The sequence below is a fragment of the Bubalus kerabau genome, chromosome 10 (genome assembly GCF_029407905.1).
Source record: "Bubalus kerabau isolate K-KA32 ecotype Philippines breed swamp buffalo chromosome 10, PCC_UOA_SB_1v2, whole genome shotgun sequence".
NCBI classification, from domain to species: Eukaryota; Metazoa; Chordata; class Mammalia; order Artiodactyla; family Bovidae; genus Bubalus; species Bubalus kerabau.
The window spans coordinates 83,444,118-83,469,583 of NC_073633.1; the positions used below are offsets into that span (position 1 = coordinate 83,444,118).

Consider the following 25,466-nt stretch of genomic DNA (forward strand, 5'->3'; position numbering starts at 1 on the left):
GGAGGGGATATGTGTATACCTATGGCTGATTCATGTTGATGTTTGGCAGAAACCAACAAAATTCTGCAAAGCAATTACCCTTCAACTCAAAAATAAATAAATTTTCTAAAAAGATTTTAAAAATTTATTTATTTATCTATTTTTGGCTGTGCTTGGTCTTCATCGCTGCACAGACTTTTCTGTAGTTGTGACGAGCAAAGGCTCCTCTCTAGTTGCAGGGCACGGGTTTCTCATTGTGGGGTCTCCTCTTGTTGCAGAGCATGGGCTCTGGAGCACATGGGCTTCAGTAGTTGTGTTCTCAGGTTCCAGAGCTCAGGCTCAATAGTAGTGGCACACAGACTTAGTTGCCCCACAGCATGTGGGATCTTCCTGGGGGATCGAACCCATGTCTCCTGCATTGGCAGGCAGATTCTGTACCACCGTCCACCAGGGAAGCCCCCTTGCCTCTTCTTATAAGGACACTAGTCATTGGATTTAGGGCCCATGCTACTTCAGTATGACTTATTTTAACTTAACTACATATTCAAAGCCCTATTTCCAAGTAAGATCACATTCTGAGGTTCCAAGTAGATATGAATTTGGGGTAGGATGCTATTTAACCCCCTATAGCACCAATTTTGGAGAAGGAAATGGCAACCCACTCCAGTGTTCTTGCCTGGAGAATCCCAGGGATGGAGGAGCCTGGTGGGCTGCTGTCTATGGGGTCGCACAGGGTCGGACATGACTGAAGCAACTTAGCAGCAGCACCACCACCACCACCACCAAATTTGTAAGACTTTGAAAGTAAGATGAAGGAGTGCGACCTTTATCTTAAATGTGTAAGAAATTATTGGGAAATTCAGAGTAAGAGGGTGAGTAATATGATTCATGCTTTAAAAAAATCATTTTGGTCATAGGTAGATTGGATATTAGAGAAGTAAGAGCAGAAGAACGGACACTAATAAGGAAACTATTACAGGAGCCCAGACATGAGATGACAGTGGGGGCATGGATAAGGCAGTATTGGTGGGAATGGAAGAAGTAGGCAGATTTGAAGTATGTTTTAGAGGTAAAGAGGTTGGGATTCACTGATGGATTAGGTTTGAAAATGAGGGGGAAAGAAGAATCAAGGAGAATTCCAAGATTTGGACTTTGAGCAAACAGCAAGTGCTGGTGCCACTTGTAGGTCAGGGCAGAGGAAGGACTAAGGCAGGTTCTATTGATGATGTTAAGTCTGAGATGCCTTTTACATAGTCAAGTTGAGATACTGCTAGGCAGTTTCAAATGCAAATCTATAATTCTGAGTAGTCAAATCTGGAAACGCAGATTTGAAGATTTAGAAGAAGAAACTAAGGCACAGAGAAGCTAGCAAAGTTTCCCTATTTCACACAGTTAGTAAATAAATGGCAGAGATGGAATTAGAACCTGAACATTTCAGCTCCAGCATCCATTCATTTAACTGCTTTGCTGTACTACTCATTAGCACAGAAAAGGAACTGAGCTATTTGGAAAGTAAAGAATATATCCAGTGAGAATATATCCAATAAGAATTAAAAAATGTCTTGATCAAGTATGGTCACACAAAAATAATTATTTAACCAACTATCACAATTTAGTAATTAAACCATAGCAACAGGTGATGCCATACCTTGTAATTCAGTTCAGTTCAGTTCAGTCATTCAGTTGTGTCCGACTCTTTGCGACCCCATGGACTGCAGCATGCCAAGCCTCCCTGTCCATCACCAACTCCTGGAGTTTACCCAAACTCATGTCCATTGAGTCAGTGATGCCATCCAACCATCTCATCCTCTGTCATCCCCTTCTCCTCCTGCCTTCAATCTTTCCCAGCATCAGGGTCTTTTCAAATGAGTCTTCTTTTCAAACTGAGTTCTTCAAATCAGGTGGCCAAAGTATTGGAATTTCAGCTTCAACATCAGTCCTTCCAATGAACACTCAGGACTGATCTCCTTTAGGATGGACTGGTTGGATCTCCTTGCAGTCCAAGGGACTCTCAAGAGTCTTCTCCAACACCTCAGTACAAAAGCATCAATTCTTCGGCGCTCAGCTTTCTTTATAGTCCGACTCTCACATCCATTCATGACTACTGGAAAAACCATAGCTTTGACTAGATGGACTTTTGTTGGCAAAGTAATGTCTCTGCTTTTTAATATGCTGTCGAGGTACGTCATAACTTTCCTTCCCAGGAGTAAGCATCTTTTAATTTCATGGCTGCAGTCACCATCTGCAGTGATTTTGGAACCCCAAAAAATAAAGTCAGCCACTGTTTTCACTGTTTCCCCATCTATTTGCCATGAATTGATGGGACCGGATGCCATGATCTTCGTTTTCTGAATGTTGAGCTTTAAGCCATCTTTTTCACTCTCCTCTTCCACTTTCATCAAGAGGCTCTTTAGTTCTTCTTCACTTTCTGCCGTAAGGGTGGTGCCATCTGCATATCTGAGGTTATTGGAGTACAGGATGAAGCAGGACAAAGGCTAATAGAGTTCTGTCAAAAGAACACACTGATCATAGCAAACACCTTCTTCCAACAACACAAGAGAAGACTCTACACATGGACCTCACCAGATGGCAAACCACAAAATCAGATTGATTATATTCTTTGCAGCCAAAGATGAAGATGCTCTATACAGTCAGCAAAAACAAGACCGGGAGCTGACTGTGGCTCAGATTATGAACTCCTTATTGCCAAATTCAGACTTAAATTGAAGTAGGGAAAACCACTACACCATTCAAGTATGACCTAAATCAAATCCCTTACGATTATACAGTGGAAGTGAGAAATAGATTTAAGGGACTAGATCTGATGGACAGAATGCTTGATGAACTATGGATGGAGATTCATGACATTGTAGAGGAGATAGAGATCAAGACCATCCCCAAGAAAAAGAAATGTAAAAAAGCAAAATGGCTGTCTGAGAAGGCATTACAAATAGCTGCGAAAAGAAGAGAAGTGAAAAGCAAAGGAGAAAAGGAAAGATATACCCATTTGAATGCAGAGTTCCAAAGAATAGCAAGGAGAGATGAGAAAGCCTTCCTCAGTGATCAGTGCAAAGAAATACAGAAAAACAATAAAATAGGAAAGACTAGAGATAGCTTCAAGAAAATTAGAGATACCAAGGGAACATTTCATGCAAAGATGGGCTCAATAAAGGGGACAGAAATGGTATGGACCTAACAGAAGCAGAAGATATTAAGAAGAGGTGGCAAGAATACACAGAACAAAAAAAGATCTTCACAACCCAGATAATCACAATGGTGTGATCACCTTGTAATTAACATAGATCAAATTTTTAAATGGCATCCATGCTTAGTGACAAATAGTAAAGTACTTAAGCTTAAAGTCACTGTACTTACTGTCAAGAGAGAATGTGGCTTTGGAAAAAAAATTCAAGCTTCTGAAAAAGAAAAGTAGGAGATTTTAAAAAGATGTAGTATGCACTTTGGGAAATGTCCTAGCGTGTCTGCTTGAGCAGCCCAGTGTCTTGGACCAGAGGCAACAAAGCACAGTGATTCAAAGCACAGATGGCTCTGTGTTCTGCCATGTCCTCGAAATGGGCACTGGGAAAGTTAACTTCTCTTGCCTCCCTTCTTTATCTACCTCTTAAAATTATCATAAGAATAAAGTAACGTAATACACAGAAAATGCTTAGAGTACTACCCGACACATAATAAATACTCCAAAAGAGTGAACCATTTTCAGATTTCCTCACTTGTCTTTCTGGCCTTAATCTAAAATAATTGCCTAAGTATGAGGTGCCAAATATATGTTCCATATTTCTAACCTGGCTAACTGAAATCCTCGTCAGAAGCTCCCCCAGTATAAGCTCAAACCTGCTGCTCTGTGACAGCATAGAGGGATAGGATGGGGTGAGAGGTGGAAGAGAGGTTCAAGACGGAAGGGACACATGTATACCTATGGCTGATTCATGTTGAGGTATGGCAGAAACCAACATAATCTTATAAAGCAAGTATCCTCTAATTAAAAATAAACAAATTAAAAAGAAGAAGAAGAAGCTTCCCCAATGTGAAAGGGCCACCTGATTATCTCATATCTCTTCCTTATTTCTGCTCTTGGGAGCTAAATGTTTTCTTCAGGAAATCATTCAAAATCTCAATTATCAATTATGAAATTCCACTTCTAGAATTTGCTAAATTTATCCTGAAAAAAATAATTAAGAATTTATGCTCAGATTTAGCTGTGATGTTGTCAATAATAGTAAAGAAATGAATTCAGACAAAGTTAGTAACAACAACAGAGGATTGTTTGGATAAATTGTGGCGTACCAGTCACGCAATGGAATCTTAATTCTAAAAAAAATGCTGTACAAGAACAATGAGTGATGGGGAGTGATGTTAATAATATATATTAATTTTTACAAAGCAAACTACAGTGCACCATAGCATCCACGGTACTATTTTTTTTAGTGTATAAGTAAATATAAGCACTGAAGATGTCTTGAAGGTATTCACCAAAATATAGCATATCAACCACTCACATTTCCCTAACATCACAAAGGTCTACTAGCTAGCCTAGAAAACCAGCTATTCTTGTGTAAACAGCCTAATCCTTTTCTCGCTAAGCAGAGAGTGGGAGACAAAAGGGGACACGCTGGTTACAAGTAGAAGGAAGGAGCAGCAGTCTGTACCTTTATAATTCTTCCCTTTATACCTCTTTGCTTTGAAGGTTTTTCTGCTGGGATTTCCTTGAATCAATGCCCACAAGTAGCTAAAGGAGTCAGGGATGACAACAGAAGCAAAAGTTATTATATTTCCTCCGTAGGACTTTGCCCATGATCTCTGTTGTGGTCCTAGGGCCATTGTCCTAGCCCAGACCTAGGCCTTTCAAATGATTTTATGAGTATTCGGAAATTTGAAATTGTTCAAATAGTGAAAGATCAAAATTAATCGCCTTGCCTTTTATCATTAATGGCAGTATTTTTAAAAACAAGCTATAGATTCAATTTGTTATTATGTTCTTAATTATGAAATACATGAAATCTTTTTTAATAATTGAGAGTGCTTGTTTCAACTTCAGAAAAGGAAGGGACTGCTATGTGTAAAGTAATCAATATTTAAGGACATTAAATCTTTTTACAATACATTCAGATGGTCATTCCACAGTCTATAGTGGCAGATTTATGATTAGCCATAAAAGTTCATAGTAAAAATGTCAGCTTCACATATTTTAATGAAGATGCTATAATATTTGTTCTAATTTTTTAGATCACTTTCAGTCCCTGGCATTTGGAAGCAAAGAGCCCTCTTAATGAACATTAAAGTACATTTTCTTCAAGCTTCAGTGTTTTCATCACTTGGAACTATAGACATAAATTAGCTGGTAATTTGTAAACTAAGATCACACCAAATGAAATTGCCATTATTTTGACCTCCAAAAAATGACAATTACATATGGTTCACCCTAATATGGTAATCAAAGGTATATAAATGACTTCTAAAATAAAGCCTCCTAAAAAAATCTTAAACAATTGTTTTAACATTTATTATATACAACAGAGTTTTTTATTAACTTGTTTGTTTTTAATCTGAGATTTACCAGAAGTTTTATAATCACACTATGTTCGGGAACAGGGAGGGAAACAGAAACAGGAACAGGGAGACATTAAATATAAATTGTGTAACTTGCTCTAGGAAGTAAACAGGTTAAATGGGTATCCAAGGAAAGAGCCTCAAAGCTAAAACAACCTTTTTATCCATTCAACAAATATTTGTTGAATGTATACTATGTGTCAGACACTACACCAAATGTTGAGAACACACCAATGAATAACTTCCTTATGAAAATTGTGTCCAACTTTTTACTTAATTTTATGAAAATATTCTCATGAGTTTATTTCTCATTTAGATTCTAAGGAACATTTTCATGTACCACTGTCATCCTTGATGCCTTTTTTTAAATGTAGTAAAATATGTATAGAATTTACTGTTTTAACCACTCAGGTAAAGTAATTTTGATAGGGACAGTGTAAAGGAACAAAGTAGGTGATTAAGTAATTAATCCCACTAGGGAATTGTAAGTAGAAAAAATATGGGGGACTCCTGTAAGTTGATGATTACTCAAGAAAGGTTTGCTTAACCACCAAACAAAGCAGGCTTGCTTAACATTAAAACCACGGAACAGAGGCACGAGACAAGACCAAAAACAATAAAACAATGGTAGAAAGAGACCCACACCTTGCCCAGTGAGCTCAGTAAGTTAGGGCACACTCTCTGTACACATAAAAAACAATAATCTGTGGACCTAACTTAACCGTGTAAGGACAAGAGAACTCCCCTGGTCAACCTGGAGGAGGAACTGATGACAGAAGCATGATGTCTACTCAAGCAAGACAATGAAGGTCTTCTCCCCCTCCCCACTTTTCCTTTGATTATAAAATGGTAGACGAGTAAGTTCTCAGGGCATGGCACCCTCTCACCCACCCGCTTGTAAGTCTCACAAGTATACTATTCTAATAAGTCACTTCTTATCTATCACTCAGCCTCTTGCTGAATTCTTTCTGCGCTGAGACATAAGGGACTGCAGATCTTTGGAACCCCTGAAACGACACCCAACATTTCTGGTTTTTGTCATCAAGTGTGTAAGGAAAGTGTTCAAACTATGTGCATTTAATACTATAGATCTATGTGCATTGGGCACTGTGGATCTGTCTGATAAAGTACCAAAAGTTCAAAAAGTTGGAAACTAAATCAAGACTAGAGTCTACCCTTTGGGAAACTGGCAATCAGGGTACGGTAAGAACGTGGCAGCAAGTTCTAGATCAGTGTTTCCCATACATGTTTGATCTCATATAATGTGGTGATGAAAAATCAACAGGACCTCATAAAATATAAGCATCTGGTCTAAAGTAGACAGTAAAAGATGGTCTCTAAGAAAATGTAACTGTTAGACATAATCAAAATTTTATCCATATCTCAAATATGCACAGTGTAGGCTGAAGATCATGAGAAAATCAACATACACTACTGTTTATTTTAAGCTGGTAAAATGGTCAAATCTGGCTCTGCATTAATTAACAAGTTGAGCACCAGTCAATTACTCTTTAGGTTACATATGCAACTCCCCTTGTTCTTAGAATTGCCCACCATTTCTTGGTAACAGACTTTTGCATAATAAGAGCAACAGAAATGTGCTTAGTATTTTTCTCACATATATTTTTGAAATGTACTTTTGAAGAAAATATTGCTAGCACCAGGTTTTGGGGTTTGTTTTTGGTTTTGCTGAACTTATTAATATCTTTGGACAGATTGGGAACATTGTTCTATATGCCACACAAAGCTATAAAGGTTTAATAAAAAAGGTTTTGGTCATGTGTGAAACCTCACCTTATTTTTTCAAAAGGTTTTATTAACACTGAGAGTATCTGCCAACTTACATGGCTATACATGATCTCCCCCACTTGTTTATCAGGTTGGGACATTATAAGACAATTGGTTAATCAATTCAAGGATTTCTTCTTAAGATTATAAACTCTGAGAGACAAGGAAAGAATCTGCTCCTGGTTTATATCCCTAATCATCTCCTTATTTAAAGCACCTAGCATTGTACCTTTTATATAGTAGACACTTAATAAGTGTCCATGGGAAAAAAGGCAGGGTGCCTAGTCAAACACCCTTGAATTCAAATTCTAACTCAGCTTCTTAATAGCTAAGTAACCGTGGGCAAATTTATTAATCTGAGGATTTGTTAATCCTATATTACATGATGGTGACAACTTGTTCCATAATTGCTATGAAAAGTAAGATAAATACAATGTGTCCAGTACAAAAGCCGGACACAATAGAGACTCAGTGAATGTTAAGATCTTTTCCCTTACTTAATATATCCTTCTTACCAGAATCAATCCCAGAAAAAAATTATCAAGTGAAGCCCCCTTGCACTTTCCCATTTAGTACCCAAAGATATTTTCACTTGTGGTGGGTTGACTTGGGCTAAGGTACAGTTCCTGTATGTTCAAATTCCTTCTTTTGTTAGTACAGTTGATTTGTTGAAAAAGTTGATGACCTTTAAGTTTTCTTCCAGCGCAGGAATTCTTTCAGCTCATCATTCTTCTCCTCTCCTCCCTACCAAATTTCAACTTAACCTGATAAACTAGACATCAGGGAAAACCTACTGCATATTGCCCAAGGCTTCCAGAGGCAATTTTCTGGGCACAAGCAATTAGCTGCCCTAGGAAAAATTGCACAGTAGGCAGTTTGCCTCCTCCCTCTCCTGCTGTACCCACCCCCATTCCTGCAGGATTCCCCAACTGCCTTCAGCCTGCCAGAGCACTCACACCCACCTATAAGTTTGACTTCTACCTGCGCCTCAAGCTCTAAACATTCCCCCTCTATTTCCGCTTATAATCTTTATTCTCTCTTTGGAGTTCATCTTAGGTAGGTTATACAAGGTAATCTGATTTAAACTTTTCTGACTGACACCTGCATTTTAAAGAAGAATGTGTTGGTATAAATAGTGAAATGTTTATGGGAAATATTTCTGAACCCTTGAACCATTAATATGCTCTTTGTACATTCTGGGCTACCAGATGTTGCTCTATGACTTTTATCTCTTCAAAAGAATAGAGGACATGAAATACTTCCTATTATTATGGAAGTATTATGAAATACTTCCAATTATTTTGATATGATTTCTTTTGTGTTATGTGAAACTCACAGGATTTAAGCTATAGTAAGTAATTCAAGATGGAGTCACAGTGACCAAAGCAAACTTCTGTATTTGTTGCTTTCAAACATCTGGTTTAGGACTGCAATTTCTCAGTCTGATAAATGAAGAGTGCTACTTTAGATAAGGAATTTGTTTGGTAGCATCCAAGGAAAGATGTCACTAGAACAGAAGGAGTAAATAGAGACAAGACTCCCAGGGGCATGACTGCCACACCCTATGGGCAGACTCCTTAAAAATGAGACCCCTGAGCCCAGTGACTCTTTGCTGCAGGACCTGACTCTTTGCTGCTGAGAAGTGATGCAAATGAAGGCTGTCAGAGGCTTTTCTTTGGAATGGGTCATTACCTCCTTTTCTGTTTTCACTATTTTGACTAACTTGTATTGTGTGCTAATTCTGTGCAATAGACAGAGTGATTCAGGAATTGAGTAATAGCTATTTCCTCCATCTCCTATCCTGTGATTCTTACCTGGCCTTACCACTGGGCCCTGCGTCAAAACTCCAAATCCCTGTGATAAATTAACCAATGCCAACAGAGTTCTTAGAGAATATACAAGTCTCAGTGACTTCTTTTTCATATTACCCTTCAATCTATAATACCTCACTATCCTTCCTCCATCTATATGAAACTATAAAATCAGGGATATTGTACTGGTGGCCTAGGATTTGTAGAGGCAACTTCACTTTTCACTGAATATGTTTTGTTTGACTATTATATTGGGCCTATAACAGGTAATGAATCACATATTATTCTAACCCAGCAACATAAACAGCTTAGCACCTATTGTATTGTATCTAGTCTACATCATCTAATTACACACAAGGCCTTTCAGTTTGTCAAACTTTACTCAACCTTCAAGATTTCTCATCCAAAAATCATCTATTCCATGAAGATTAGAGAATCAATCCTTTGTATATTTACAGCAAGTTAGGTGTTGCTGCTGCTGCTGCTAAGTCACTTCAGTCGTGTCCGACTCTGTGTGACCCCATAGACGGCAGCCCACCAGGCTCCTCCCTCCCTGAGATTCTCCAGGCAAGAACACTGGAGTGGGTTGCCATTTCCTCCTCCAATGCATGACAGTGAAAAGTGAAAGGGAAGTCACTCAGTCATGTCTGACTCTTAGCGACCCCATGGACTGTAGTCCACCAGGCTCCTCCATCCATGGGATTTTCCAGGCAAGAGTACTGGAGTGGGGTGCCATCGCCTTCTCCGTGCTAGTTTCATTAATTAAAAGTACCTAGCCTTACACAGGCAATGGCACCCCACTCCAGTACTCTTGCCTGGAAAATCCCATGGATGGAAGAGCCTGGTAGGCTACAGTCCATGGGGTCACAAAGAGTCGGACACGACTGAACAACTTCGCTTTCACTTTTCACTTTCATGCGTTGGAGAAGGAAATGGCAACCCACTCCAGTGTTCTTGCCTGGAGAATCCCAGAGACGGGTGAGCTTGGTGGGCTGCCATCTCTGGAGTCGCACAGAGTCGGACACGACTGAAGCGACTTAGCAGCAGCAGCAGCAGCCTTACACAGGGTCTCTAATAGAATGCATGTATGCATGCTCAGTTGCTTCAGTCATGTCTGACTCTTTGCAACCCTATGAACTGTTGCCCACCAGGCTCCTCTGTCCATGGGATTCTCCAGGCAAGGATACTGAAGTGGGTTGCCATTCCCTTCTCCAGGGGATCTCCCCAACCCAGGGATTGAACCTGGGTCTCTTTTGTCTCCTGCATTGGCGGATGGGTTCTTTACAATTGCACCACCTGGGAAATCCAATGTGGGAGACCTAGGAGGTTGGGTCTAATGGAATAGTTCACTGCAAATGCAACCCAATGGAATAGGTATCATTGTGGAGATTTCAGGTATCCAGGGACCAAGAGGTATTTTGAGGCCGGCTGAGCTTTTCTGTGCCCTTAAATTGCCCACTGTATGATGTTAGCTACTTTACATCTAGGAATGTCTAGTACCGCCTGTACTTTCCAGTGGCCCTGGAGGCACTACTTATCCTTATGTCTTATATGTTATTGGTGTTATTCAGTCACCCAATCATGTCTGACTCTCTGCAACTGCATGGACTGCAGCACGCCAGGCCTCCCTGTCCCTCACCATCTCCCGGAATTTGCCCAAGCTGATGCTCATTGCAACAGTGATGCTGTCCAGCCATCTCATCCTCTGATGCCCTCTTCTCCTTCTGCCCTCAGTCTTTCCCAGCATCAGGGACTTTTTCAATGAGTCGTCTGTTCACATCAGATAACCAAAATCCTGGAGCTTCAGCTTCAGCATCAATCCTTCAGCAGTGACTATTCAGGGTTGATCTCCCTTAAGAGTGACTGGTTTGATCTTGCTGTCCGAGGGACTTTCGGGAGTCTTCTCCAGCACCACAGTTCAAAGGCATCAATTCTTTGGCGCTCTGTCTTCTTTACTGTCCAACTCTCACAACCATACAGGAAAGCTGGGAAGACCAAAGTCTTGACTATATGGACCTTTGTCGAAAGAGTGATGTCTCTGCTTTTCACCACACTGTCTAGGTTTGTCATCGCTTTCCTGCCAAGAAGCAATTGTCTTCTGATTTCATGGCTGCAGTCACCATCCGCAGTGATTTTGGAGCCCAAGAAGAGGAAATCTGTCACTACTTCCACCTTTCCCCTTCTATTTGCCATGCAGTAATGGGGCCGGATGCCATGATCTTAGTTTTTTTAATATTTAGTTTTAAGCTGGCTCTTTCACTCTCCTGCTTCACCCTCATCAAGAGGCTCTTTAGATCCTCTTTGCTTTCTGCCATTAGAGTGGTATCATCCCCATATGTGAGGTTTTTTATTTTTCTCCCACCTATCTTGATTCCAGCTTGTAACTCATCCAGCCCAGTATTTCTCATAATGTCCTCAGTGTATAGGTTAAACAAACAGGGTGACAGCAGATAGCCCTGTGATACTCCTTTCTTGATCTTGAACCAATCAATTGTTCCATACAGGGTTCTAACTGTTGCGCCTTGACCTGCATACAGGTTTCTCAGAAGACAGGTAAGATTGTCTGGCATTCCTATATACACTGTGTCAATATTTATACAAATTTCACTTGCATTATGTAACATCATTTTCCCCCTCTCATGTGTGAGCTGAACTATTTGAACCATTTGGGCTGCAGCCAGGAGCTGCTCCTTTGTTACTTTCCCCCTCATCTAAGCAAAATAAGCAAGAACAGCACGCCTGTGCTCAGTTCCCTCCATTGCTATGACTCCCAAGAGAGTGAACAGAATAATAAAGCAGTCATCTTTTTTTTTTAAAAAAGGCACAAATCTACTGTCTTGGAGATTTGCTATGGGCCTACCATATAAAAGGGCTTCCCTGGTAGCTGAGCTGGTAAAGAATCTGCCTGCAATGCAGAAGACACCAGTTCAATTCCTGGGTCAGGAAGATCCCCTGGAGAAGGGATAGGCTATCCACTTCAGTATTCTTGGGCTTCCCGGGTGGCTCAGACAGTAAAGAATTCGAGGAAGGCATGGCAACCCACTCCAGTAGTCTTGCCTGGAGAATCCCCATGGACAGAGGAGCCTGGCAGATCCATGAGATCGAAAAGAGTCGGACACGACTGAGCAACTAAGCACAGCACAGCACAGCACCGCACCATACAGGAACCATTGTCCCGGTATTTTGGTAACTGAACCTCCTTGGACTGGAGATTGAAAGAACATAATATTATTCTAAACCTTATTCTTTTGCAAACAGAATAATGGCAAAATTCCAGCATAATAATACTGGACATTTACATAATGCCCCTTTTCACAGGCATTCATAGGGCTTTGCAAATTTTTTATGCATTTTTTTCAATATTAAATAAGAAGACAGGCAAAGATGATTGATTTTAGATGGGCAAAGAGGGATAGGTAAAGCCTGGGGAGGGGGGTGGAGTGTGAAACAGAAAGAGTAACAGTATATTCCTAACTCTGAACCTAGTGTTTGTTCTCTCCACTATCCTTCTAAAAGCAAAGGATTTTTTCTTTTCTTGAGTCTGCTATTCAATAGCACCATGTGAATATTGAAATGTAAAGAACATTAAAATGGCCCTTAGTATTGGACACAGAAATAGACATGTTTAGAAGGCAGTGTTTATTAAAAATGGGTTCCAAAGAAGCCTATTTTTATGAATTAAGAAGTCAATAGCAAGTCAAAATTCGGGGAAAATATTAAATACCAACCAAATGAACTGTACCTTCGTGTACCCTAATAATGGAAGGTACAGGAAACTTAGCTAAAAACAGACGAGACTACCCTTAAATAACTTAGAGTAATAGATTATAATCCATCTGACAAATTTCTCAAAACAAAAATATATCCAGCTTGGACTCACTAGGGATTTTTCAGAATATTAGATTTAGAAGAGAAGAGAAAAGAAAAGTGCCTGAAATAGAAAAGCCAGGTGGAGAGGGGAGGCAAGGAATATATAGAGTGATTAAATTCTGAGCCTGACTTAAAAAAAAAAAAAAAAACAGTAAAAAGAACTAGTGACGTGATAATAGCCCCAAGGATTTAAAAAGAGTTTCCTCAAATATATCTGGGGGATAAGAAACACTGGAGAGAAAATAGACCCATTAATAAATGACAAATGAGATGAAATGAGATTTTGAAATAGTTGGGCTACTGAACTGCTTTCTTAAAAAATAGCTCTTTTAACAAGAAAAACAAAAAAGGGGGATAAAGACGGGGAAGGAAAAAGGCTTGTCAGCAGAATACTGATAAATAGCGAGCAAGGGAATTCAGTCCTTGCAAAAAAAAAAAGGATTTTCCAAATCAGCAAACTTGGGGGATATGCCTTCTACTGGGATAAGAAAGAACTGAGTAATTTATATGCTGAAGCACATTTTCTCTTGCATCTTCTTCTAGCCAGGATGATCAAACCATATTATCAACCCCAGAAACTAACTTCATGCAAATCACCTGCATTGCGTTCTTACTTCTAATATCCTCAGATAATCTCACATGCTTTTAACAAACATTAATTATCTCCTACTGCCAAGTACTGTATTAGGAACTGCAAATACAAAGGCTGAAACATTAACACATATTCTAATTCATCCAGCTTAGCTTGGGCCCCTCAGTTTTGTTCAGGACCTTGCTTTTTAACAGGCACACATACACGCAACATCAACCTACAAGCATACAAGTTAATACCTTTTTTCCTTTATATGACATTTACTTCTCTTCATTCCTAAACTGAAGATTCTGGAACTAAATACTCATGACCTTGAGCAAGCCAGTCATAGCCCTGAAGCTCTCAGAAAGCCAATCAACTTTCTTCTAAAGCACAGCAGTTTTAACTGAAAAAGTGATTAATATATATGGTTTACATTTCAGACTCTCAAAAGGATCAATATACAATTAAAAGTAAGCATTCCCCTCAACCTAAATTACCAGACCTCCTTCCCCAGAAGTCATCACTATTGAATTATTTATGTAATAATCATTTATATACTTTTCATATACAAAAATAGGTATGAGAATACCTTTAAAAGAAAACTTAAACTAGCTGATATTAAACCCTGTTCTTCATTTTTGCCCTTTCTTAATAAATTCCTCTATATCTTGGATAGCTTTCTATAACAGCAACATAGAGATTTTTTATAAGCTACATTAAAAAGTAGCTGCATAATATAGTATTTTATTGTACAGATTACTGTAATTTACTTAACATGTCTCCTATATTACATATATCAGTTGCTTCCTCTCTTTACCATTACAGAGAACTATGTTATTTATGCATCTATAAAAAGGAGATAATAATGTACTTCTGTGCAGAGTTAATGTAAAAATTACATGAGATAATTTATGTGAAAGCATCTAGAAGGCCTAGCACATGTTAGGCATTTTTGGTATGTGTTAGCTAAATGAATGAATTGAATGAGGGAGCAAATGAACCAACAATACTCCCTGTTTTGTTCCTGTCCAGTGTCAGTCTCCATCCACTGCCGGGGTCCAGACCCGGTGGATCCAGAGAAACTCAAAGTGGGGACGGCATCGGATTCTCAGGAAACAACTGCTTGATTAAATATTAACTAAAGACTTATAGAGTGGATAAGTGAGGATAGCTCAGCAGGAAAATTCAGTGGAGAAAAGAGGCTGAATAACTTGGTTTACAGGGAAAGCCAATAAAATTTCAAGACAAGAAATTCGCGTCACCTACGTAGGCCGCGGGCATCCTTCTGTTCTCCCAAAGGAGAGGAGACGCTAAGGCCTCCCCAGTCAGATCTTAGAAGCCCAGGCATAATTCGTAGGCTTGATGAGCCTCCATGCTCCAGATGGGAATTCAGCCAGAAGGTGAGAGAAAGAAAGACATGGGGAGACCAGTCTTTCCAGGAACTGATCCCATTCTTTATTTTCCAGGGTCCACTTTTATACACAGAGATGTAATACAAAAGTCACGTGGGGTCAGCAGTCCTGACTTTTATCAAAATCAGGTGCTTCATACAAATGTATACAAAGGTATTAGGGGTGTTACATCATCTTCTGGCCAGGGGGCCTGCTAACAATTTATGACCCTCTCCTTGTGACAGCAGTCAGTCAACCAGAACACTTATTTCTCCAGGAGTGATTATTCTTAAAACAGATGCCACCTTCCGAAGGCACCAGATAAGGTTACATTCTTATAGGGTGAGGGTGCAGTGGGTTTTAATTAAGGAAAGAATTTGTTTAGCCTAAGGTCTAACGTGATTAATATCAAAGGTTAATAGTTATTTCTTCTATATATTCATTAATGTGTATAAGGGCAGGGGATGTGGAGACTTAGCAGTAAACATTGGCTCAACAAATGAAAAACCCTTCACCAATACAATTTCTAATCAGCCCACTATACTACACTAATAATTTCCTAACTTTTCTAAAGAATCTGTTTTTAGAAGGTTTAAAGCATCTCGTGCCTCTCACGGTTGGGAGGCTGTGAACAATCATATGTGGCCGGACAAACCTGTCAGGCAGGCTAGAGAACCTTCAGAGGAGTTTGTAGGTTGAAACACTCCTGTCACACCCAGGAATTATTATTAACTGGAGCTCTAAGTTAACCCTTTCTCCGAAAAAGGTGGTGGGGGATAGTCCCCCGTAAAGTCAGAGGTGTAGGTGAGAGCACAAAGCAGTAAAGTAGGCAGATTCTGGTTTTGGGGGTAGATGCTCGAGAATTTCCAGGGGGAGTCCTGAGGTTCGATCCCGCCTTTGCGTATGCCAAGCCTCCTTCCTCATGACCTTTGCCACGGGCAGAGTTCCTCACGCTGGCTCCCGGCAATCCACCAGAATAAAAACTATAAAAGTAGAAATCAACCTTGCTTATCTTTGGTCACTGCTGAATCCTTACAGTTTAAAATAAGTGCCTTGTGTACAGTAAATGTTCAGATTGGTTAATGAATATCATTAGCCATCATTCTTACTTTTCTACGACTCAGTTTTAATTTCAAGATATAAAGGCCTATAGAGGTGGTGGTTTAATGACTAAGTCATGTCCGACTCTTGCAACCCCATGGACTATAGCCTGCCAGGCTCCTCTGTCCATGGGATTTCCCAAGCAAGAGTACTGGAGTGAGTTGCCATTTCCTTCTCCAATAAAAGAGCCTATTTAAGATGAAAAACAGAACAGCCTTCTTTCAAGTGAGATTATTTGTATTTGATTCTGAGAAAAGTTAAAGATCAAGGCCACTCCCAGAGGAGTGTAAGACCCTGGCAACTTAAACCATCCTGCCTGCCCACACTAATCTCTCACTCGGAAGCCAGTTACACCATCAGCAATTTTCATAAGCCTCTTGGGATATCATTACAGGCAGAAATTTTGAAAGTGACTTCAATTACATTCAAAAAAAAAAGAATAGGTGCAACACCTACACGGCCCTGCCTCCTCATCGGAGGCCCAGGGTGACAACTCTCATTGCCCTACCCAAGGGATCAGCCTGTTAAAGACAGCCAGCATTTGTGAATTGATCACTGTTTTTGAATATAGATCAAAGTCCAGTCAAATATTTCTTTATAAGAACATTATGCTCACTAGAATTGCTTTCTTAATCTGGAGAAATGTCTCAACTCTGGGTACACCATGCAAATATGTCTGCTATAGGAACAACGCTTGTCCCATGTGTTGCTAAAAGAAAAAAAAAAAGATAACCACTGGTCTAGAATAGGGCTTTTTAAGTCATGTGAGAAAAAGTTGGTCAGATTTCTGGAACTTCCATGGTGGCTCAGAAGGTAAACAGTCTGCCCACAGTGCAGGAGACCCAGTTGGGTTGGGAAGATCCCCTGGAGAAGAAAATGGCAACCCATTCCAGTATTCTTGTCTGGAAAACCCCATGGATGGAGAAGCCTTGTAATTGCATATCTGGGACAAGTTATCTGGGAATAATGTTAGAACTCAATAAATTGTGTCGGGCCTCAGTTGGCTCATCCTCAACTTGTTTTCATGCTCAGACACAAACACCTGGAAAGTATTAGTATAATACTGTACCCTCTTCACTCTTTACTTCTAGTAGAGTAGAGAAACATGCATCCCAAAATGGAGAGTGCATTCTGAAGGCAGAGTAAGAATCTTTTAAGTCCTTTCTCCATGGCTGTCCCTTCCTATAACCTCCTACAGATGGCAGCTGCTGCCCCAAACATTCACTCACAATTCCCAGCATCTCCAAGACTCTACCTGACACCTAGCCCATGAGTTTCTCTCTCTTCTTCCTCACCTCCCTACGGAAACCTGCCTCACATGGGGTAAGCTTTGGGTGTGTAGTTTTCCCTTCTTCAGTGCTGATTGAAACAGATACCCTTTATTGTCAGAATTATCTCCAAGTGACCTGAAAGGTTTTTGTTTGTTTTGGCTTTAAATCTATTATTATTTCTAAATACAGATGTTTCCATGTTTTCTTCCTTCTTATTTTCCTAGATTTAAAATTAGAATATTTTGATTGTACAATAAGAAAAATGTTTTTAATTTTAAAAGTTTCCACGTGCTCATTAGAGAAATTTTGAAAGAGACACGTGTACCCCAATGTTCATCGCAGCACTGTTTATAATAGCCAGGACATGGAAACGACCTAAATGTCCATCAGCAGATGAATAGATAAGAAAGCTGTGGCACATATACACAATGGAATATTACTCAGCCATTAAAAAGAATACATTTGAATCCGTTCTAATGAGGTGGATAAAACTGGAGCCTATTATACAGAGTGAAGTAAGCCAGAAAGAAAAACACCAATATAGAATATTAACGCATATATATGGAATTTAGAAAGATGGTAACAATAACCCTGTGTGCGAGACAGCAAAAGAGACACAGATGTATAGAACAGTCTTTTGGACTCAGTGGGAGAGGGAGGAAGCGGATGATTTGGGAGAATGGCATTGAAACATGTGTAATATCATATAAGAAGTGAATTGCCAGTCCAGGTTCGATGCAGGATACAGGAAGCTTGGGGCTGGTGCACTGGGATGACCCAGAGGGATGGTACAGGGAGGGAGGTGGGAGGGGGGTTCAGCATGGGGAACACGTGTACACCTGTGGCGGATTCATGTTGATGTATGGCAAAACCAATACAATATTGTAAATTAATTAGCCTCTAATTAAAATAAATAAATTTAAATTAAAAAATAAAGTAAAATGTGCTAATATAAAAAAAAAATTTGGAAAGTCCAGAAAAACAGAGGAAAATATGATCACTGAGAGCACCTTGATTTTAGTGTATCTTCTTCAGTCTTCTAAACAAACACACACATATACACACACACACATAGACTCTGCTGTTTTGTGTTTGTTTCTATTTCATATTGTGTTTTGAGTGTTTTCTCTTTTTAATAATAATCTTTCAGAGTAAGATTTGTATGGCTCAATGAATTCTATTGCATGGATATATCATAATTTATTCACCTATTCCCCTGTTGTTAGAAACTTAGATTATTTTCAATTTTTCATGACTTTATAATGAATGTTCATTAATCTTTGAATCTATGATATTTCCTTAAAATAGATCACTAAAAATTAGAATTCCTGAACCAAAAATGATAAACATTTCTTAAAAGTTTATGAAAATTTCAACTGTGCCCCAAAGTAGAGAAACCAGTATAATAAGCTTCCCCATATATTAAGAATATCACTGCACAGTCAAACATTTATCAACAATTTTGCAGCATCTTTATTTTTAAGGCTATGGATATGCAGTATATTGTCTAATCGCTTCCCTGAAGTGTGCCAATGGTCACTTTCACCAGAACTGTGAAGCTCCCACAAATACTCTAACCAGTACTGAGTATTTTCAATATCTAATCTCTGCTAGCTAGTTTGGTCAGTTATTTCAAATCTAACTTGTCAGAATATGGCATTATATTGTCCCAGAGTCCAGTTCAGATCCTTTGAGAATTCATTGCATCCCGCAGTGCAATTTCTGTTTTTTTAAGACTGCCTGCCTGTCTTCAGTTGAGCAGAGGAACTCAGACTTCATCTGACAGTCCCTCCACCTTTAGAGAGAATGGGCATAGCAGCAGCTCCTTCTCTATGAGACCCTCTTCGGTGTACTTGGGCAGTGCAATTGATCATCCTGTTACTCATCAGGAATCACTGTGAGTAATGATGATTGAAGGTTGTTGGCAGCTTTTAATCTCATACTAACAGTTTCCATGTGTCAGTCTTCTTCAAGTTCTGCATCTTTGCTGAATAGACTAAACTGTAGAATATATAATTAAACATGACATTATACACATATCAGAACTAGGTTGGTCTATTTATAGAGAAATTGAATATCTCACAGGCTTAATACTTTTATTTGAGGCTAGATTTCATAGGCAAAGGATTATTATTGTTGCTATTATTATTATGCAAATAATATAATGGTTCTATGTTGTCTAGAAAGATCACTAAGATGGGAATAGAGGCAAAGTGTTAGTTATGTCATGTTAGGTTTGTTTTAAAATCACTTAAGATTTAATTTTTCTCTGCTTTACTAAAATCCTGTGCAGTTCTACCTACAGCCTGTCATACAGAGTGAAGTAAGTCAGAGAAAAACAAATGTTGTATAAAAATGCATATATATGGACTCCAGAAAAATGGTACTGATGAACCCATTTGTAGGACAGTAATAGAGATGCTAGCTCAAATAGTGAAGAATCTACCTACAATGTGGGAGACCTGGGTTTGATCCCTGGGTTGGGAAGATCTCCTGGAGAAGGGCATGGCAACCCACTCCAGTATTCTTGCCTGGAGAATCCCCATAGATAGAGAAGCCTGGGGGAGCTACAGTCCATCGGGTCACAAACAGCCAGACATAACTGAGCGGCTAACTTTCCCTTTTTTTCAATCGAGATGTAGACTTAGAGAACAGACTTCTGGACACAGTGTGGGAAGGAGGGGGGAGAATGAATTGAGAGAGAAGCATTGTCATATATATACTGCCTTGTGTAAAATAGATAGCTAGCAGGAAGCGACTATGTAGTACAGGGAGCTGAGCCCAGTGCCCTATATGACCTAAAGGGCTGGGATGTGGGGTGCGGGGTGGGAGGGAGGCTCAACAGGGAGAGCATATATGTATAGTCATAGCCAAGTCACACTGTACAGCAGAAACCAACATAACATAGTAAAGCAATTATCCTCCAATTAAAAAATATCCTTTACAGTTCTAAAATCCTACAACTTGAAAATGTCTTAGTATAATTCCTTATACATTTGCTGTTAAAAAATACAATTTAAAAGATGTTAGGCAGTGGAACTTTCCTGGTGGTCCAGTGGTTAAGAATCTGACTGCCCGCTAATGCAGGGAACACGGGTTCAATCTCTGGCCCGTGAAAATTCCACGTCATGGGGCAACTAAGCCTGCACCACAACTACTGAATTCGTGCACCTAAAGCCTGAGCTCCACAAGAGAAGCCACCGCAATGAGAAGCTTGTGCAGCCCAACTAGAGAGTAGCCCCCACTCACCCCAATTAGAGAAAGCCTGTGCACAACAATGAAGACCAAGCACAGTCAAAATACAAACAAATAAATAAAAAAAAAATTTTGTTAAGATGGTAGGTAGTATGTTGTACGCTGTGCTGAGTTGCTCAGTCATATCCGACTCTTTGCAACCCCATGGACTGCAGCCTGCCAGGCTCGTCTGTCCATTGGGATTCTCCAGGCAAGAATACTGGAGTGGGTTGCCATGGCCTCGGTCTCCTGCACTGTGGGCAGATTCTTTACAAAGGTAGCATAGTAGGTATTATTATTTGTGAGGGTAATGTAAATAACCCAGTAGTATGCTGCTGATAAATGCTTAACTGGCTTTCTGGGAGGCATTGAGGGAGTCCTGATATGTATCCTTGGCCTAGTCCCATAGTGTAAATAGTCCCATCATAGGTAATTTAAAACTACCAACTTGAAGTCACTGACAGCAGAATTGGAAAGAGATGGGCACAGTTGTCTCACCAGCCTGTGAGCTGGCTCTGGCACACCACTGACCCTGCATTTATATGGTATTCCAATAGACTCCATTAAACAGTAAGCAACAGGGAATCTAGCTATCTGTGACTTAAAACAACAAAGGCTTTTTTTTTCAGGTCATAAAAAGTCTGGAGGTAAGTGGGTCAAAGGATGCTGTAGCACTTCCAGCTTGTCAGGGTGCTAACTTAGTCTCTTTATAATTCTCTTGGTCTTCTACCTTGTAAAATGGCTACAGTCCCTTCAAGATTTCTCTCCTTTTAGGACAGTGTCCAAAGTAAGAAAGAGGTAGAGAGTAAATATGCATTTTTTCCTCTCTCTTCTTTTATTAAAAAGGACAAATTTTACCCAGAAACCCCAACAGTCTTCCCCTTGAGTTTTGTCAGCCAGGACTGAATCACATGTCTATACTTAAACCTGTCATCGGCAAAGAGGATCTGACCAGTTGTGATCCAACTCTGGAACTGGACACAAGGCCAGAAGAGGAAGTAGTCTTGACATAGGCAAACAACTGTGCCTGCTACACACAAAAAGGTTTCAAGCTGAAAAATGTTGATGATTTCAACTATCAATTTCAATTCAGTTTGATTATTATGGAATCTGTTCAATGAGCAAGATCAAAGAATACATCTGTCTCTCTTTTACCATGATCATATGCTCATGAGTGGCTTTATAGAGACGACAGAGGGCTTCCCAGAAGAGCCATTAATATACTCACCCCTTTTAAACATTTTTATGTTCCTAGGGCAGTATTATTTTTAAACACTAAGCCATATCATAACTTCAGTTCCAAAAAACTTTTACTTAATGAATGTGAACCTCTTAAATTAAGCTTTGTGACCACAGTAAACAGTCTTTAATGAATGAGAAAATTTAATGAATGAGAAAATTTCAGGACTTTTATTGTCATGATGCATTACTACATAATGCACTTCATTTTCTTTTTAGTAAATGCTGTTTGGCTTACAGATAAGTTTATAATACATGTACCCAAGTAATAATACTTTGTTTGAAATGATTCTGTAGTTCAGAAATAATGTTTAATTTGATGTCTCATTTTGTAACATTCAGAAAGTTTGCTATAGTGCACCCAAACTGTAATTGGAAAAGGAGTCTGATTTGGTATAGTAAACAAGTCTCTGAATAAAATTTTCTGTGCATGGAAAATAGCAGCTTATAAAGTCAAAAGATTTTCAATTTTGTCACTTAGCACTATACAGCCTTTCAAAAATACAATCCCTGCTCAGACTTTGTTTTCTTATATTTTCTAATTATAATTTATAATCCTCTAATTACTTATTTGCAAGTGCAAATGAAAAAAATGCTGCAATGCAGAAGAAACACTTAATAACAGGATAAATCATCTTATTTTTAGTATTTGATTATTGAAGCAGTATAGGTTACAAGGGTACATAATTTTGTATTTATTTTTATTTTGTAGTGTCTAAAATTATACATGGTTATTACTAAATTTTTAAAACTTCAGTAGAGAGATACTTTACGCTGTTTGGTTTTTTCAGTTGATGTAGCATATAAACCTGTATGAATAGCTAAACCAGAATCAGAGAATTCTCTGCTCATTCTAGACTACTGAGCCTACTTGTGATTCTGACTATGCAGTATGACTAAATTGTCTACTAATATTACATTTTATTTATATAATACTTTTTAATGTCCCCCATAAGGCCTAACAACAAATGTCAAAAATATCTGTGGTTTTGGGGGTTTGGTTTTCATTTTATTTTGGAGAGTGTTGCCTCTGTCATTCACTCTCTGATACACTCAATCTAAACCTGTCAAATTAGGAAATGAGATCAAATTGGTATTTCATATAATTTAAGCAAAACATTGTGTAAATTACCTGGATCTAAAGGCTATTTGAAAGTGATCATTTCAATGCAAGAAAAAGAAAAACTTGGAAAGTACAGAAGAAATGGATTTACCTTGAGTTTAGGTTTCAAAATGGTGGCGGTGACTCCCATCCCCATACTTACTGCAGACAAAGCCTCTGCTGCCCTCTATCCCCACTCAGTCCCCACCATGTAATAAGCTAGTCCCCCAAGTCCATCTAGTTTATCCTACTCCCCATTTTTCCAGTTGTGCACCTGAAATTCCAGTGTGACTTACCACTGAGTACAAACAAAATGTAACAGTAAATTTCATCAATCCATTCAGTACTTCCATAAGTAAAGCAAGCTTCCTTTACAGATGTATACACACACAGGTGAATAAAACTAGAAAATATTTTGGCTCCAATCTATTGTAACCATATATATTTAAATTAGATACAAAAGAATAATTTTTGCTATTGTTTATATATTTATACTTCTCTAGAGAGGATCTGAGATGATTTAGTAATAAAAAAGAGGAAGGTCATTTAAAAAATCAGGACCAAGAAAAATATTAATTGGAAGATCATAAACAAGAAAGAGCTAGGACCCAAATGTCCAAAGGCGCAAAATTATCTCTAAGATTCTCAGTAAACCAGAGGAAAAGAAAAACAAAACTAGTTTATTGATTTATCCCTAAGGCAAACTGCATACCAATAGTTTCCTGAAGAAGCAACACTTTCTTTAGTACCTAATTCTGAGTGAAATTTGTGAGATGTGATCACCTGTGGGCAGCACTGGTGGCCAGGAGAGTAGATAAGAGACTGATGTGTTGGATAATCTTCTTTACAAATTCAGGAAGGCTTCATAACAATCTCTCAAGGCACCCCAAGTGAACGGTGAAGGTGTGACACAAAATATGACTCAGAGGAGGCAGGAAGTTCTATAGATGACCCAGAAAAAAAATTATGCAAGTAAGCAGCCTTCTGCTGATGCATTGTGATCTGAAAAGAAACCTTGAAGTGGTATTTCTCAAAGGTCAGTCCACTGATCACATATGAAAATCACCAGGGAGTGCTTGTTAAAACTGTACTTTCTCCAGATGTACAGAGTAGGATCTCTGGGGGATGAGCCTGGAAATCTGCAGCTTTTACAAGTTGCCCAGGGGATTCTTAAATACATCAGAGCCAAGAACCACTGCCCTGGAGCAATGGTCTTCAGCCTTGTTATTTTTTACTTTTCTATTCTAAAAGAATTTTGAAACACTAGGAAACTAGGTATCATTTCACATGTTTTTAGGTTGACATCTAATCTTTTTATTGTACGTTTAAGAGGTTAAAAAATACAATTTTTGACGTAATACTGACATTCCAAATAAATCTTTTATATTACTTTAAAATGTATACAATTAATTTTAAAAACCCATATGCAATAAAATCTAAATACACGAAGAAGCTCTTCTTTAACAGTCGAAATTTTTACATTTTCTCCTTTTCCTCTTTGAATGCAAATTTCCATCCCATTTCCCCCACAGAATTTTATTCAAATGCAACATATTTTATGCTTGAAGTCTCTTTTTTATCACCCTATCATTCTTTTATGCAAAATATGTATGTACATTGAAATTTTATTTTTTATTTCCTGTCACCTTATGTTGCTAAATGTTGAAATTTCTTCAGAATTGCATTGCTGCTGCTAAGTCACTTCAGTCGTGTCCGACTCTGTGCGACCCCAGAGACGGCAGCCCACCAGGCTCCCCCATCCCTGGGATTCTCCAGGCAAGAACACTGGAGTGGGTTGCCATTTCCTTCTCCAATGCATGAAAGTGAAAACTAAGAGGGAAGTCAGCTCAGTCGTGTCTGATTCTTAGTGACTCCATGGACTGCAGCCTACCAGGCTCCTCCGTCCATGGGATTTTCCAGGCAAGAGTACTGGAGTGGGGTGCATTAGCATTATAGTTATTAGTAGTACACACTGACAAAAAAGACATTTTCATATTAATTTTTAATTACAATGAATTATGTTGGAAATGCTTCTATTAATTTGGTTGGTAGACTGTTTCCCCCCTATTTAATTTTTGTATTCATAGGTTAATATTATTTATGGCTAGAATAAAACAGACCAGCACTAATTTTATTCACATTTTTTGCTTTACATACAATGTTCCCTGAAAGAACTTGTTTATACAAATAAGCAAATAAGAATGGAAGATGTTTTGTTATAGCAGGGTCACTCAGACCTTTGAACTCTCTCTGAATTATAAGCCAAAACCCATATAGTAATTTATCATCAAAATTCATATTTAATAAAGTTAAGCTGATGATTTGATTATGTCATTCTTCAATTCTGTTGGAAGAATTGGAAGCCACATGACCTGCAAAAGAATTTGTAATCTAGTCACTAATAATCATTCACTCTAACTCCAACACCAACACTGTGGTTAGTTTAAGGTCTTAGATGTTTATACACATTCACCAAAGCATACCACTGAAGTAGGATAAGTCATGGAAGATTTCAGATGGTTGAAAGGTTTCCATTTT

General features: G+C 38.8%; 1 protein-coding gene across 1 annotated transcript in view; it reads left to right on the top strand.

The window, feature by feature from the left end:
• Positions 1-987: 987 nt before the first annotated feature.
• The window catches only part of CCDC196 (coiled-coil domain containing 196), a 41,821-nt gene continuing 17,342 nt past the window's right edge, over positions 988-25,466 (top strand). The window contains exon 1 of the mRNA XM_055539017.1: positions 988-1,048. Within this exon, the coding sequence (XP_055394992.1) occupies positions 988-1,048 (61 nt within the window). The remainder of the gene's footprint in view (positions 1,049-25,466) is intronic.